Genomic DNA, 15,315 nt, shown 5'->3' on the forward strand with positions numbered 1-15,315 from the left:
ATGTTTCTGTGTAATAAAGAGGAGTTGTAATATGAGCACTTAAGTGTTGTTAAGGTTAAGAAAGTGCCGGCTTGTTTGCTTAGCTGAACGGTATTTTGGCTTAAATACAACATTAACTATGAAAATTATGTGTGTGTTTGAGCTTTCAGTTAGCAGAAGAAATTTATAGCTTCTAATTTATAGCTAATTTTCTAAAATATTTATAACTGTGCAACTCTACGTTCATAGAAATACATTAAGACTTAGCAAAGGCATTATCCAACCCTTTAGCTTTTGTTAAAGCAGTTGCCTAACTAGGTATGGAATAGATAATCAATAAATAGCCTGTTCTATATCTTCCCAAATCTTTTCACTATTTACGAGGAGGATCAAATAATTCGAAACTAGATTTAGTTGATCTATTAGCTAGCTAATTGGGTGATCTAGAAGAAAAATGGTAGCGTTCTAAGTTGAGATTGGTAGAACTTCATTCTAGAAAACATTGTATCTACTGCTTATGAAAACAGAGAGTCTGCTTTCAGTTGTTTTTTAATTTAAAATAACGGGTTTATATTATATTATATTTTATTAGATATCCAAAATAAATTTACTAATAAGAAAGTTCTATATGTGTTCTAGTTGTATGAAAGTGTGTAGTAGTCGGGTTAAGGGGCTAATAATGGTAACCATAACAAGTTTAGATTTCTATCGTCATTTGAGTATCAATAAGTCATGTTGTCTTATAAAGATAGTTTAAAATTTGTATGTATGGAAAATCTAGGTTTTAAAAATAAGTCAAGTTATAACTCTGTGAACCTCTAATCTAACCTCTAATGCACTAGTTCGGATATATTAGTGAAAAATCACTGTAGATTTGTAGTAGGACCAGAACGGTTTATGGAACGGTTTAAGAACTAATCAAGATGATGATCTCGGCTTAACAAAAGACTGTCTCTCCTATAGTCAAAGTGTATTTCCTCCTCGAGAAGATATTTGACTTACCTAATCTAACCTATCCTTTAGTTCTAATTCATATTTTACTTTCTTATTTTATTTTATTCTATTTCCCTAGCCACCGAAGAAAAAGAAAGTAGAAGTCTTCCAACATATTAACTCAATTTCTTGAAACTGTTACAATCATCTTTAACTTATGTTTTCTGATTTTGAAATATAATAAGCGTACTTAACTGGACACCACTATTGGTCAAGCATTTGCATGGCCAATCAAGATACAGCAGAAAAAGAAAAACTAGTAATCCTCAGCATCCTTATTACACCAATTTATTAAGTGAATTCACCAAAAGAAGCCAGGACATATGCAGCTTTGCATGAAATATTAACTTCATATTTACAACGCCTGTGAACTTACTAGCTAATAAATGATAGACATTTATATGAAATGATAAAAAACATTAGCTCTAACGCAGCGTCGTTTTTTAACTACAATTCAAACACTGGAATATGCAATACGAACGCACATACATATGTCTAAACACTTAAGAGTGGCTTACAAGCTTTTCAATCAAGTTAAGAACATGACCATTTCCAATACATAAAGTCCGCAGAGATTACAACATACGAATTACAAACTGCCGGTGCGAGCGACATGACAGTCGATTTAGAAGACAGCGTCAAACGTTACACACAACAACAACTAATATGCTTTAAAATGGCAGAAACGAGTGAATACCGTTGCTTTGCAATGGAGAAACAACCAATCAGGCTGCCATACTGTATGTGCCACATGAGAGTGTATGTGTGTTTGTATGTGAGGTGGCAACTTTTTAGAAGTCGCAAAACCGTTAGCAGCCAAAGCGGCTTTTGGTCGTGCGCGACTATGTGAAAATGAGCGGAGCAACTAAGTCCATGTTAGACATCTAACTTAAAAAATATATATTTATATAAATGTGTGTGTGTGTGTTTATGAATACAGAAAAAATAACTTCGAATGCAACTCACCAATCTTATTTCAATTTCAGCATCAATTCTGGTGCGCATCTTGCGATTGGTTTTGCCAAAGACGGGCGTACAAACCAGTTCATCGCAGTCACAGCAAACGCTCATGCCATCCAGTGGCGCACAATCCGCGTTGGCGGCATCGTCGGCACCAACGGGCGATGTAAGTGAGCGTGGCGAATGCGGCGAGTGGTAGGCGAGGGCGGGCGGTGTTGGCCTAACGCGCGCCGCCTCCTCATAGAGTACGCGTACACTGGGCGGACGTGTGGTGGCGGTGAAGAGCTCCTTGCGAATCGACTTGTCGCACTCGAAATGCGTTTTACGCTGCGCGAAAGTTAAGAGGTCGCTCTCAGCTGGAAGTAGAAAGGTGGCAGAAGGCAAAAAATTAGGTTAACAATATTGCATGGCGAGAATAACTTAGTTTATTGATTAAAGTAATAAATATGTATGCGAAAATGTGGTAGAAAGTTTGGTTGTGCCAATAAAATATTAAAAATGTTTAAAGCCTTCTAAAAGTTTTCTCAAGAGTGTGACGTTAGAGAGCTTTTACAATTTCAAATTTTTTTTTCAAAAAATTAAAAAAATTATGTATTATAAAAATTATAAAAAATATAAAAATCGATTTATATGCTTTTAATAATAACAATATTGCCTCTTAGGCTCCAACTGTGCGTTCATAAACTATTTTTGTTCGATTCATATCGCCACTTGAAATCAAAGCGATTGCTACGCAACGCTTTTTTGCTCAAATACGCACATTTCTCATACGAACTGCTCCACTTATAAAAATATTTGTATGTATGTATGTGTATACAGCTGAATATATTTCATATAAAATGATAATATCTGCTCTATGTACCAATCCATGCCAGATGTTCAATTTCATTTCGAAATACCATTTTTAATTTAAAAAAAAAAATTAGAAAAAATTTATTAAAATATATTTATGAGTCTTGGCGTATTGCTAGGCACAAAAAGTTCCGGCAACAAAGAAAATCGGTGATTCTCAGGCACGCAGCAAAGCTTACCTTATTATAGACTGATTTGTTTATTTCAAGCTTTTTTGCACTTTTTTCCCATACAAAAACAACAATTTACATATCTGTATAGGTATGTACTCTGTATAAGACTCACTTTTTTAATCGAACAAAGGACGATTTATGATGCAGCAATAAAAATCACTGTTTAACATCAATTTCATTCACTTATACACACACACACACACACACACAAATATATATAGTAGATATATCTGCACCCAACCATGGTCAAATATGTACACAAAAGGGCATTGCGGTTATTACGTTGCTTGCGTCTTCAACATTTATCCGCTTACATGCCCATACATATAGACAATTCAAGAATTATTGCTGCACATTTAATTGACTGAGAAACGATTGTGGGAATGACTTTTGAATTGTGGAGTAAATTTGCATTTTGCACACTTAATATAAGAATTCTTCCAGATCAGTTACATACAAGCGGTCGGCAAGTAATTTGAAGGCGTTTATGAACCTTAATTTAGATGGCCAATGTGACTCTGTCTTTTTATTGCAGGCAATTGTGTTACAAGAAAGCTTCAATCTTGCATATAAATACAGAATACAAAATTTACAGTGGAGAGTATCGAAATTGGGCACAAGATCTCTTAGAAAGTCTTATATGAAAATTGAAGAATTCAAAATATTTCAAAAATTTGGTAAAATAGCTGAAAGCGCCACGAGATCAACCAGAAAGTTGGGAGCATAGATTCCCACACAAGAAAAAAATCACAGAATCCACAGCAGCAATAAACACAGTTATAACTCAGCCACACCAAAGGTCGCTGTAGATCTTATCGCACCTCAACAGAGATCGTTAAGGCGACAACTGGCAATCAGAGTCATGCAAAGCAACGACTTCCCGATTATACAAGAGACCAACAGTCGCACAGGCAGTCAGTTGGGCGGGGCAGTGAGTTAGTCGCCAGCAAAACAAATATGCAACGACTAACCTAACCTAGCAGTCTATGCTACTTCGCTTGGTGTGAGCAAAACTCAAGCGTTCCACCAACGAACGAACAAACTACACTCCGTTGCGACATTTGACGGCATGCTCCAGCGACTGTCTACAGCCGTTGGCGTAATTTTATGGAGCCATTACATTTGGCAATTGCACGAAGTGCTCACCACACACACAACAACAACATTTATTTAGCAACATGTAGACTCGCAGTAGTTGTTGCCCCATTAATAACGCGCCACTGTGCTGAATTTTTGTTGCGGCTGCCCACCGTTCCATTGGCGGCCGCCGACCGACCGACCAGCAGCAGCATCATCATCAGCACTGCAATTTCGTCGCGCACTTAATATAATTTCAATTTTCAATTTCAAGTTCGCCATGCCGCAGACTGGGAATTTACACATGTAAATGCATATATGTTTGTGTGTATGTGTGTATTTGTATGCTTGTGCATAAATGTTTTTTAAAGTGCGAGTGATGGGTGTGTCATACATGAAAGTCAATAAAATACATACAAATGTTAGGCAATAGATAGAGGGAAAAAGTAGCGTTGGTTTAAAAAGATTTTTATTGTTTGTTGTTGTTGTTTTTGTTGAATGTATAAATTACGTAAAAAGCTTATCCTTATCCTTGCTAATCTTGCAACTCGAAACTGGTATATTTACAAAATTGTTCCGAATTCACCTTCAACTGGCTGAAACTGATATTATTTCATATGAGTTCGAGAGGTGATATTATTATAAACTAAAAAAAAAGTATGTTAACATATAGATTAGAATTTATAATTCTTTAATACCGTGGAATCAATGAAATTCCTTTCTGGGTTCTGATGATGACTTCATCCACCGTGTGTTTATAGTGAATTTTAATTTATCGCAATTTTGAAGATTTACACGTTTTCAAGACAAATATACAGGAAAATAGATACACAATAATATACACATGTGCAGGAAATGTATGTTTATAGCAAAGAGTATAGTGCTCTAAATATTATTCGAAGATATTTTCACCTGCTGGTCTCTTTTATTTATACCAGTTGCTTGTGCGATTCGCCATACATCAAAAATTGGCGAGTCACAGGCAGCTTTTATAATTTTCAACTTCATAATTATTATTTTTATGATATGCAGACTAGTTTTAGTGTCTAATCAACTGGTATAAATTCAATGAAATTTTCTGAACTATAAATTTGTTGAACAGTTCACATTTCTAAGCAGTTTAAGTATAAATAACCATATACAAATATCAACTCTGTTCAATTAAAAATCAAATTGTGTGCAAACCGCCTATTTAGCAACCTATTAACCTTATATGGCATAAATAAATATATTTTGTTCGATTGCCAAAGCTTCACTTAACTACTTTACGGCGGTTAAGCGCCGTCACGCAGTGTGAACGTTGAAAGTTTTTCAAATTAAATGGCGCTGACGCGGCAAGCGTGCAATGCACAGGAAAAGCAATAGGAAAATATGGAAATACATATTTATGGCATGTTAATGGGTGCACTTGCACAACTACAAATACATATATACATAAATGTATGTATGTATAGCAAATATTGAATTTTGTGTGCATATGAATAAGCCGCTGACACTTGTTGCTTATTGCTGACGCAGCGCTTGCAATAACACCAAAACACAGTGAACAATTTACCGCTGCGCGCAATTATCAATTACAAATACCGCTGCGGCGCAATTCGCCGGCAAATAACAACAATAACAACGAAAAGTGAACAAATCAAAGCACCGAGCAGTTAGAGTCAAGGCTAGTGATTGTTGCTGTTATTGTTTTTGTTTTTGTTGCAGTTTTATTGTTATAACGCGCTTTATTGCCATTTATTTAGCGTTATTGGTGTTGTTGTTATTGTCACCACGTACCACTGTGGTGCATGCAAATCGTTAGTGTATTGAGCATGTGCAATGTGCGCCGCCGCCGCTGACTCAGACAGGTTGGGTTGGTGCTTTGAAAAAAAAAAAATTAAATTAAAAAAAATATACAAGCATGCGCTTGGTGCGCACAAAAGCATGGTGTCCGAAGGAAAATTTGCCGCCGAAAAAAATAATTGAAATTAAAAATAAATAAAAGTAATACAAATTGCACCTAAATGGTTGAATGCGCAAAAATAAACGCTGAGGTATTGTCTGAAGTGCGAAAAACGCAGTTTAACAACCTCAAAGTGTTGGCAACACATTGCAGCACGTTTCCAATAAATTCAGAGTTTTTATGCCCAAATAAATTTGCAAATTTGTTTGGTTTTTATGAAAAATATAATGTTTTTTAAAAAAATATACCAGGTTTGCAGCAGAAATGTAGAAAACAGTTAATTAACAGTCTTTTATGTTACTAAAATTAACGTATAATCGATTTTTCGAAAAATAGCGAATCGAACAAACAACTGGTATAATCGTTATTTATTAAAATCCAATTAAAAACATGCAATACACATAATTCGCAATATTTGCGTCACTTATAATCGGTATTTCGAAAAATTGCGAATCGAACAAGCAACTGGTATAAACTGGTATAATCATTATTAATTAAATTTCTATTAAAAATAAACAAAATAGATCATCCGCCGACTTTTATGTCACTTACAAACGATTTTTCGAAAAATAACGAATCGAGCAAACAACTGGTATAAACTGGTATAATCGTTATTTATTAAAATCCAATTAAAAACATGCAATACATATAATTCGCAATATTTGCGTCACTTATAATCGGTATTTCGCAAAATTGCGAATCGAACAAGCAACTGGTATAAACTGGTATAATCATTATTAATTAAATTTCTATTAAAAATAAACAAAATAGATCATCCGCCGACTTTCATGTCACTTACAAACGATTTTTCGAAAAATTACGAATCGAGCAAACAACTGGTATAAACTGGTATAATAAAATTTTTAAACACTCAGTTATAAAAATTCATTACTTATTTTTTTTGTTGCTTTTACATTTAATTTTTTTATCAAGATATCAAAGCTCAAGTGGAAATTAGCGAGCAGAGAAGTTGCGAATCGAAGGCCGCACACATACACATATATATATAAGCGGTCGCTTACAAAATAGACTTAGTAAGACTTAGTTCGCCTATAAACATAAAACCATAACAGCTAATTAATGTTTTTATAATTTCGATATATTTCAACAGCGCGCAGCTGCATGCCACAACAAATGTCAAAACATGCAACTGAAAATATTTCACTTTAATGCCAAAATACTTCAGATCATTCAATGAGCAGCAATATGCATACATATAAACTCGCCAACCCGATGACGGCAATGGCACTGAAATTGATGGCGCATACCGATGGCGACTACGGCGATGACAGCCAACGTTGCATGCAACGACGCCACATTTTCGGAAAATGTTTGCGCAATCAGCGAAACACACACATGTATGTGCATAAATTTGTGCATGCAACATTACAGCCGCAAGCCGACAGGCTAAGCCATATCAATATTTCAAATGTGGAGCGATAGAGCCTGCTGTGAAATGCGAAATTTATTTATTTTTGTCAGATTTTCTCGCATTTTTCGTCAACTATATATATGTATTCATATGTATATACTCGTATGCCGCTTGCTTGCCGCTTGTATGTAAATAACGACACTTACGACAAGTGGTGTGTGGCAGCCGGCGTTTGCCATAAAATTTAGACTACACGGTTGCATAGATGTTTGTCAACTTTGGTTAGTTGGCTGCGTTCATATGTATGTTTATCTCCAGCTATCGCTTGAAACTGTTGTTACATATTCGTTTTTATTTTACTTGTGTTGCATGCAATAAATGAAAAAAAATAACTTTTGTGGCACGAAATGGTGTCGAGTCAACAAGCCGGCAGGTTAAATGGCAGCAAGCGCAGCAAGAGCCTTGATTGAGGTGACACATTTGTCACTTTGCTGGAGCTTTTGGAGGCTTTTAAGGTAAATTTATTAAAGATTTCGAAAAACTTTGAATTTTTTGAAGGATCTAAGTGAAAAAATCTTCTCATTTCATTATTTTATGGGGTTAAAATGAGGATTGTTTAGTAATAAGTGATGGTTTCGCGAACAATCCATTGATCAGACAATCAAAATCCCAGAAAATTCTGAGGAGCTCGCATTGGTTATATAAATATGAAACATGCAATGTTAATCTTAAGCTAATAGAACCGATTACATTTCCAATTTAAATCTTAAATTTTAATTAAACAAGCCACATAAATATACAACCAACACCATAAATATCTACAAATCCGTCCATGTTGCATATATGTACGAAGGCACATAATCACATCGGCAGCACACTAACCGTAGCACATTACCAACCCAGTTGCTATTGTCATTGTGGCCACAAGCATAATTCAGAGCAAATACGGCTTGGACAAAGCATGAAGATGGCATAGCCAAGCGCTATTGACTTGGCTGCTGCTGATGTTGGCACTCAAAGTCATCAGCGTCATCAGCAGCAGCAACATACTAGTCACCGGCATTTTTGTTGTTGTTGTTGTTGTTGCTGTTGCAACCAATTGCCTTTGCGGTTGTTAGCATTGACGCTGCCAATAACGATGACTGTTGATGTTGCTGCAGCTAACGGTGGCTCTGTCTGCAGAATGCCTGATGAGAAGATGGTTATGGACAAGCCACAACAGCCGCAGGTCACAACAATGCCAATATTACTTACACACACACAGTGACAACGAGTTAGCTGTTTGGGTGCGAATGCAGCGCATGCGACACAAAAAACAAAAACAAACAAAAAACTTTTGCAGCAGCACAACAACAACAATAAGAACAATGCAAACTTCAATGTCGGTTTAGTCGGTAATGTCTGACAATCATGCAATTTAGTGCATACATGCAGTTTCTATATACGTGTATATGATGCAGCAATGATGATGAGTTAGTATGCGGCATAAGTTGATGATGCAGCAAGCAGTGACAGCGCTTACAAGTATAACAACAACAACAACAACAATCTGTCCATATACTATGTATGTGACAATACTCGATAAGTTGACACTGCGTTGTAGAGTTGTAGACACTGCGTTTAAATGTTGCTTGTATCTACATATGTTTGTATGTGTGTGTGTGAAGAGCTTGTATGTGGCATGCAACATTCAATGCATTTAACGTTGCTAAGAAAAAAAATATGGAAAGCATTTTGTTGCAGCAGCGCTGGCAAGTCTATTGTTTTGAGTGCTTGCGTGAGCTCTTGCTTTAAGTACTCTTTTAACCCGGTAGAAGTATTATTAAGGCTTATTAACACTGTTTTGATTAAATTTTAAGCAAACTGAATGTAATTTTTTAATGCTCTCTACGTTAAGCACTGGTTTGCATAAGTCATGCTGAGAATATTCAATATTTCAGTACGATTCGGTTGGAAATCTTCTTATCAAAGAATTTTGTTCCATAAAGCTGATCTCATCTAAGCTAAGCTCAAGCTCAAGGCTTATGCTAAAAGCTGAGATCTAAAGTGTTATTGAGCCAACTTCGAATGACAGGGAAAATAAGATAATTTTTATTGAGCTAAATGACAGTTTAAGGGGTTACGGGTAGTCAGAATTTTCAAAAAATCAAGTTTTTTTTTGCGTTAAGTGTAATTTCTTCAAAATATTCTCCGAAAATTTGATGTTAATCCGATAATTACTTTTCGAGTTATTCGACAAATAACAAAGAGCACTCGGGCACTCCAAAACGCTCGGATGAAACTTTAAATGCGTTTATCTCACAACTATGTTTTTTGAACTGGTGCCAACTGTAACTCGATAACCGCTCAGTAGATTTTAATGAAATTCATACAGCTTTTAGAATACATAATGAACTGAGGCCTGATCGAAGGATTTTTTTTTCAAAAATTTCGATTTTTTAAGACCAATTTTCATTTTTTCCCGAAATCGTAGAAAAAAATTTCCTGAGGCCGCCATTTTGTTAATTTTTGAAAAAAAAGCTTCGATCAGGCTCAGGATTATCTATTTATAAAATTGATTTTTAATTGAAGAAAGAAAGGCAAGCACCTTTTTTTTGAAACTAGGTCAACACAGACAGCTATAATTTTGTAAATTATATTTATTTTTTCAAATTTTCATGACTTTAAGTCAAAACATTGCATAATAATGCCATATTATTACTTTTGTAAAATAACATGATTTAATAGCAGAAAAAATTACTGAAAGTTCTCATTTCTTCGTGGCTCTGACTACCCCTAACCCCTTAAAGAACAAATATTTGGAATTTTTTCTAAAATTATACCAGTCTCTACTGAGATACCCTATTATATATGACAACAATAATACCATCAATCGACTAATACCGTTCAAAAAGAGGCTAGTCATTACTGCGGTCACTGGAATGCCAACATCGGTTACATTTAAGCACGCCATACTTATATATTCAAGTCTGTGTGTGACTCTGTGGACACATGTCCGCTGCCAGCAATGAAAATGTCATAAATTGCAGCCAAGTTAAGCGTTTCGCATTGAGCGAAATGTATTGAACACATTGTTTGCTGCCAACGCACACATACAGAAACAAACAAAAAAGCTTACACATACAGATATACCTATATGTAAGTAATAAGCATTCCCACATGCATGAATTCCAGTTGAAAATCTTGTGGCAAGCAACGAGCTGCGCCTGCCATAAGTTGTAAGCATTGAATGACAACTGAATTGCCAGTTGAAGTGTAGTTGCATTTTGCAGCGACTTAAACTATGCTGAGCTAATGGCTTCCAGACGAACGCTTTTTGCTGTGGCAAGCAAAAACCAAACAACAAAAACGAAGAGTTATGCTTTAACCATAAAGAGTTGAGAGCAATCAGCTGTGGAAGCAGTCGCGACAGTAACAACAAGCAGCAAAAGCCACAGTCGAAGATGACGTCGTGCATAAGCTGGAGAACTTAGCAATGCAAGCAGTGGCAATATTAGGCCACAGTCAAAGCACAATAACAACAAACATACATACATATAAAACAAAGACTGCAATCGTTGAATAAAAATTGAAATTATATGAGTTTGCAGGAAAAATACAATTTACAGTTTAATTAGTTGGATTTTCCAATTATGGACAGTTCATTGTACGCTAAAAACATTCTATCCGGTCGTACCCTGCATGCAGCGCGCCGCAACTATTCAATATACATATATTTTTCTATATGCACATATGTTTACATGAAAGCTTGTATCGCGCTTAAGCTGCCTAAATGACGGTGTATGCAAGAAGAAGAAGCAGCAGCAGCAGATTCATGACTTGTGTTATTGCATGACTCGGCTCGGCGCTGCTGTAAAAGGAAATGCGATTGTGGACGGATGTTGAAAAGTGCAGCAGAAGCAGACGCAAAAAAGAAAGAGGATGAAGATAATAAGCAGTTTGGCAATTATATATATATATATTTTTTAATAATAATAAAGTAAAAATATTAAAGACCTACTGCGGAAATAAATAATGAGAAAAACACACGAAAAAATAAAGACTTTATGGCATTACTAATTTTAAGGCAATAAAAAGTACGTAAAGCGTATGGTGGTCTTATGATAATTAAATATTTTTATATTTATGTATATCTACATAACAATAATAATAAAACTTTTTAAGCTTTTGATTTAACAGAAATAAGAAAGCTATGGAATATGTGGAAGATCACTCTTAGAAAAAACAATATTCAACACAATTTCTTATACAAGGTGTGTTCAAAAAATAACGGGAATTTGAAATATTTATTGGTTTAGAGAGTTCAATTGTCAAGTGTTTTTTTTATAATGTTGATATACATGCCCCTGAATAACAATAAAGCAGCCGCTAAGGTTAGACGTGTTTTTATAAGTTGGCGATTTTCGTTTGTACTTTGTACTTTGTTCGTAAATTCTTGATCAAATGCAATACTGTAGCGATGACTCCGTATGACTTTTTCTATTTCCAAAAATATAGAGAACCTTAAAGAGCTGTCATTTTACAAGCAAATGAGAAATCGCTGACAGAGCCAAATGCTAACCCAAAAATCGAGTGAATAATATCGAATGGGACTATTTTAAAGACGACAACATTAATTTAAATTAATGAATTTTTTTTTCAAACGAAAATTACCGTTATATTTGAACACACCTCGTATGATTTCCCAAAGAATTGCGAACGTCATTGAGATTACGAACCACGAACCAACAAAAGACAACTGATACGTAGCAAATGTAAAACGTTGCCTACATTTAGGCGATTAGTCAATAAACTGAATGTCAATTTAGAGTGATTTTAGTTAAAAAAAAAAAAACAAAAAACGTCTGAACTATATCATGCATTTTGAACAAATCTCCATGAACCGACTCTAAAATTTAGAAGACAGTAGTTCTCTATAATTGTTTTCTATAATTGCAATATTCTATTAAGTCGCTATAACTATTTACAAAATAGCTTAAGGCTAATAATACTATTTAATTCGTCTTAAAAATGATTTTCAGAGAATGATATGAAATATACACAGAAAACTAGAAAGACTCTCCGCATACGCAGTGTGTCCTCCAACATTTTCCTATTGCCTTCACTTCGCTCATTTATATTATACGCGTCCACACTTGCTGCTTTAACTTTTTTAATTGCATGAAGTAGAAGCTTATCAAAAATTGCATGCGTTGCTAATTTAAAAACGCAACCAGCCAAACAACTGACAGCGCATGCTGCATTTGCTGGACAATTGAATGCGACACATGAGCTACATGCCACATGCCATAAAACAAACAAGGCCACAAAACTGCAGCGCCGAGACATCGAGACATGCAACATTTATTCAAGTCAAGTAGTTGGGCATGTGGAAGATGGCGAAATTTAGGCTACGCGGACGTACGCCATTTAAATATAAATAAATATTTATATATACATATAATGTATATGTATAGACATGCAACAACGGGTGGTACGCCCAATTGTTTGGGGTAATGACCATGCTCCCAACGCGCTGCTGTGCACAAATTGGCCACCAGCCAACTCGTCTGAGTCTGAGGGTCTCGTTCATCAACAAAATATGCTGCCAGCAAAGCGTAAACTATTTACTTATGTATGTATGTGTGTGCCACATATGAGTTGAAAGTGTGTGTGCTCGGTGCCTTATAAATGTCCAAGCGCACTCCAGTTGCTTTGCGTGTATGCTTATGTATGTATGCTGCGTTCGGTGTCCTGCTGTGCAAGTGTCATAATTGCAATTTACGCAATTAAGCTTTAATTTTGGCAAATGCCACACAGCGCTGCGCCACTCCCCTCACAAAACAGACGCGTGCTATATGATTATATATTTATATTTATGTATAGTTATTGTTGTTGTGGTTACAGTTGCATTTGCAGCAAGAGTGAAAGTTAATTAGTGCATCGCGGCTTAAATGGAAATAAATGAAATAATGTGGCATTTGGGAAACATGCGTCATCAGCGCCATGCCGCAGTCGTTAGCATTTATATTTATTAATTTCTTTGCTTGCTCATTTCACTTGCAGTCGCCCGTACGAGTATGTTATTGATATTTATAACTGCAGAAATGAAATTTCATTATTTCAACAATTTCACTGTTGTTGTTCGTCGCGTGGCAATAAGAAATGTTAAAATGTTAACGCCTTTTTTATTACTTAATCATCGATAAAGCAACAGTTATGATTAAGGCTTTATCGGTTGCTGTGTGAATTACAAAAGATCTCGAATTTCTTTTTTTTTTTTGTATCCCTCTTGCGAGTTGTCTTTACGTCGAAGCAAATGCTTTCTTTTTATTAACACTTTCTCCTGCAGTTCAGTCTGCGTTGCTTAATTGTATTTTTGGCGTTCTCTATACTTTTAATTCTTTTTATATCTAATTTTAATGAAGGTAGTTTTCTCAGTTGTTTTTCGGTGTTTAGCTTATAAGAAACTATATCCTTTAGGGTGCTTATAAACGTGGGTATTGGATTAAATAATGAAGTATGACATCACATAGATTAGAGGGAACCTACGAAAATGAAAAATTTCTAGCAAGCTTGAGCAAGCTTCTTAAAAGTAATCAAATTCAACTAACTCATTGCAATGTTATAAGGTTATGTAGATTTAGACTACTGCCTGCTTTACAGGCTTCAAAAAATCGATTTTTTGTTTTGTTTCAAATCTCTTCCAAAACTATCCAAGGATATTTTCGAAGCTAGAGCAGTTTTAGTGGCCGAGCGTCGAGTAGGCGCAAATGTTCAGGCAGACTTTAAAGCGCGTTTTCTCGAGTTTTCATTTTCACAAGTGTTAGAAAACGGTGCCGGCGATAGCAAAAAGAATATATGTCCGATCGAAAAAACCAAAGTGATCTAGCTTCAGTATTAAATTATCTTCTATTTGAACTAAAAAAAGTTGGACAAAAGTATTATTTAAACTACTTGTTTTGCAACTTAAAGTTAGTTTTTTCTTAAAAAAGTGAGTTTTTTTTTTTCTAACTTCGCAAAAATTTGGAATTTTATAACTTCTTTGGTATTTTTTTAGTTCATAAAGAAAATAAACTTATAAAAATAAAAAAAAAAAATGGTTCGACTGTTTCAGATGCATCGCACGACCTCCATCACCGGCACCGATTTACAAGCGCAGACTCCAGGCGCTCCAGAAAAATACTTACAACTTTGAAAAAATTTCAATATTTTTTAATAATAAATATTGTTTTTTAAGCCTTAAATATAGTACACTATCATCTTGAAATTCCGTTTAAGGCAATCATTTCCTTCCCTTTCAAAAAAAATTGCTAAAAAAACGCTTTTTTTTGGCATCTAAAGCAGACTACTGCCTCAAACTTAATAATCTCTGATTAAATTTAAATGTGAAAATATTAAAATATAAAACAATTTACTCTCATTAATTTAAAATTCAATTGCATCAACGAGCAAAAAACACTCCAAAGTACACTCCTTCCACACACAGCGCATTACGAAATAATCAGCATTGCATTGTTTACCGCAATCATTTCCTTCCCTTTCAAAAAAAAAAGCTAAAAAAACGGTTTTCTTTGGCTTCTAAAGCAGACTACTGCCTTAAATTACACTGGCCGACAAAAAGTAACTTTTTCTCTGATACAAAGATCAGACAATGATATTCTTATAGGATTTTCATCGCTGAACACGAATATGACCTCCAAAAGTGCCCATCACGTCGAGATTTTGAGCAAAATGGACTCAAAGTATCAAAAAAACCCTGTTTTTGACATTTTTTGATCACGTGTAGAGAATTATGCTTCATTAATATGTAAGAGTGCCCTAGTGTACCGCTCTATGAGTGCAAATAGAGAGCGCGCGCACATGAAAAAGTTGTGCTCTATGAAATTTTTTGACTGATTCGGAATTTTTTCGATTTGATTCTTATAGTTGACAGTTTAAGCTTCAATTTAAGCCTAGTTACAGACTTCTAGCACGCAGCATTC

The 15,315-nt window shown here is 35.1% G+C and overlaps 1 protein-coding gene across 1 annotated transcript in view; it reads right to left on the reverse strand.

The window, feature by feature from the left end:
* Positions 1-15,315, reverse strand: part of LOC105211886 (uncharacterized) — a 112,740-nt gene that overhangs the window by 28,728 nt on the left and 68,697 nt on the right. Inside the window, exon 2 of the mRNA XM_011183560.3 lies at positions 1,939-2,288. Coding sequence (XP_011181862.2) covers positions 1,939-2,288 — 350 coding nt within the window. The remainder of the gene's footprint in view (positions 1-1,938; positions 2,289-15,315) is intronic.

Source organism: Zeugodacus cucurbitae, chromosome 2 (assembly GCF_028554725.1).
Source record: "Zeugodacus cucurbitae isolate PBARC_wt_2022May chromosome 2, idZeuCucr1.2, whole genome shotgun sequence".
Lineage (NCBI taxonomy): Eukaryota > Metazoa > Arthropoda > Insecta > Diptera > Tephritidae > Zeugodacus > Zeugodacus cucurbitae.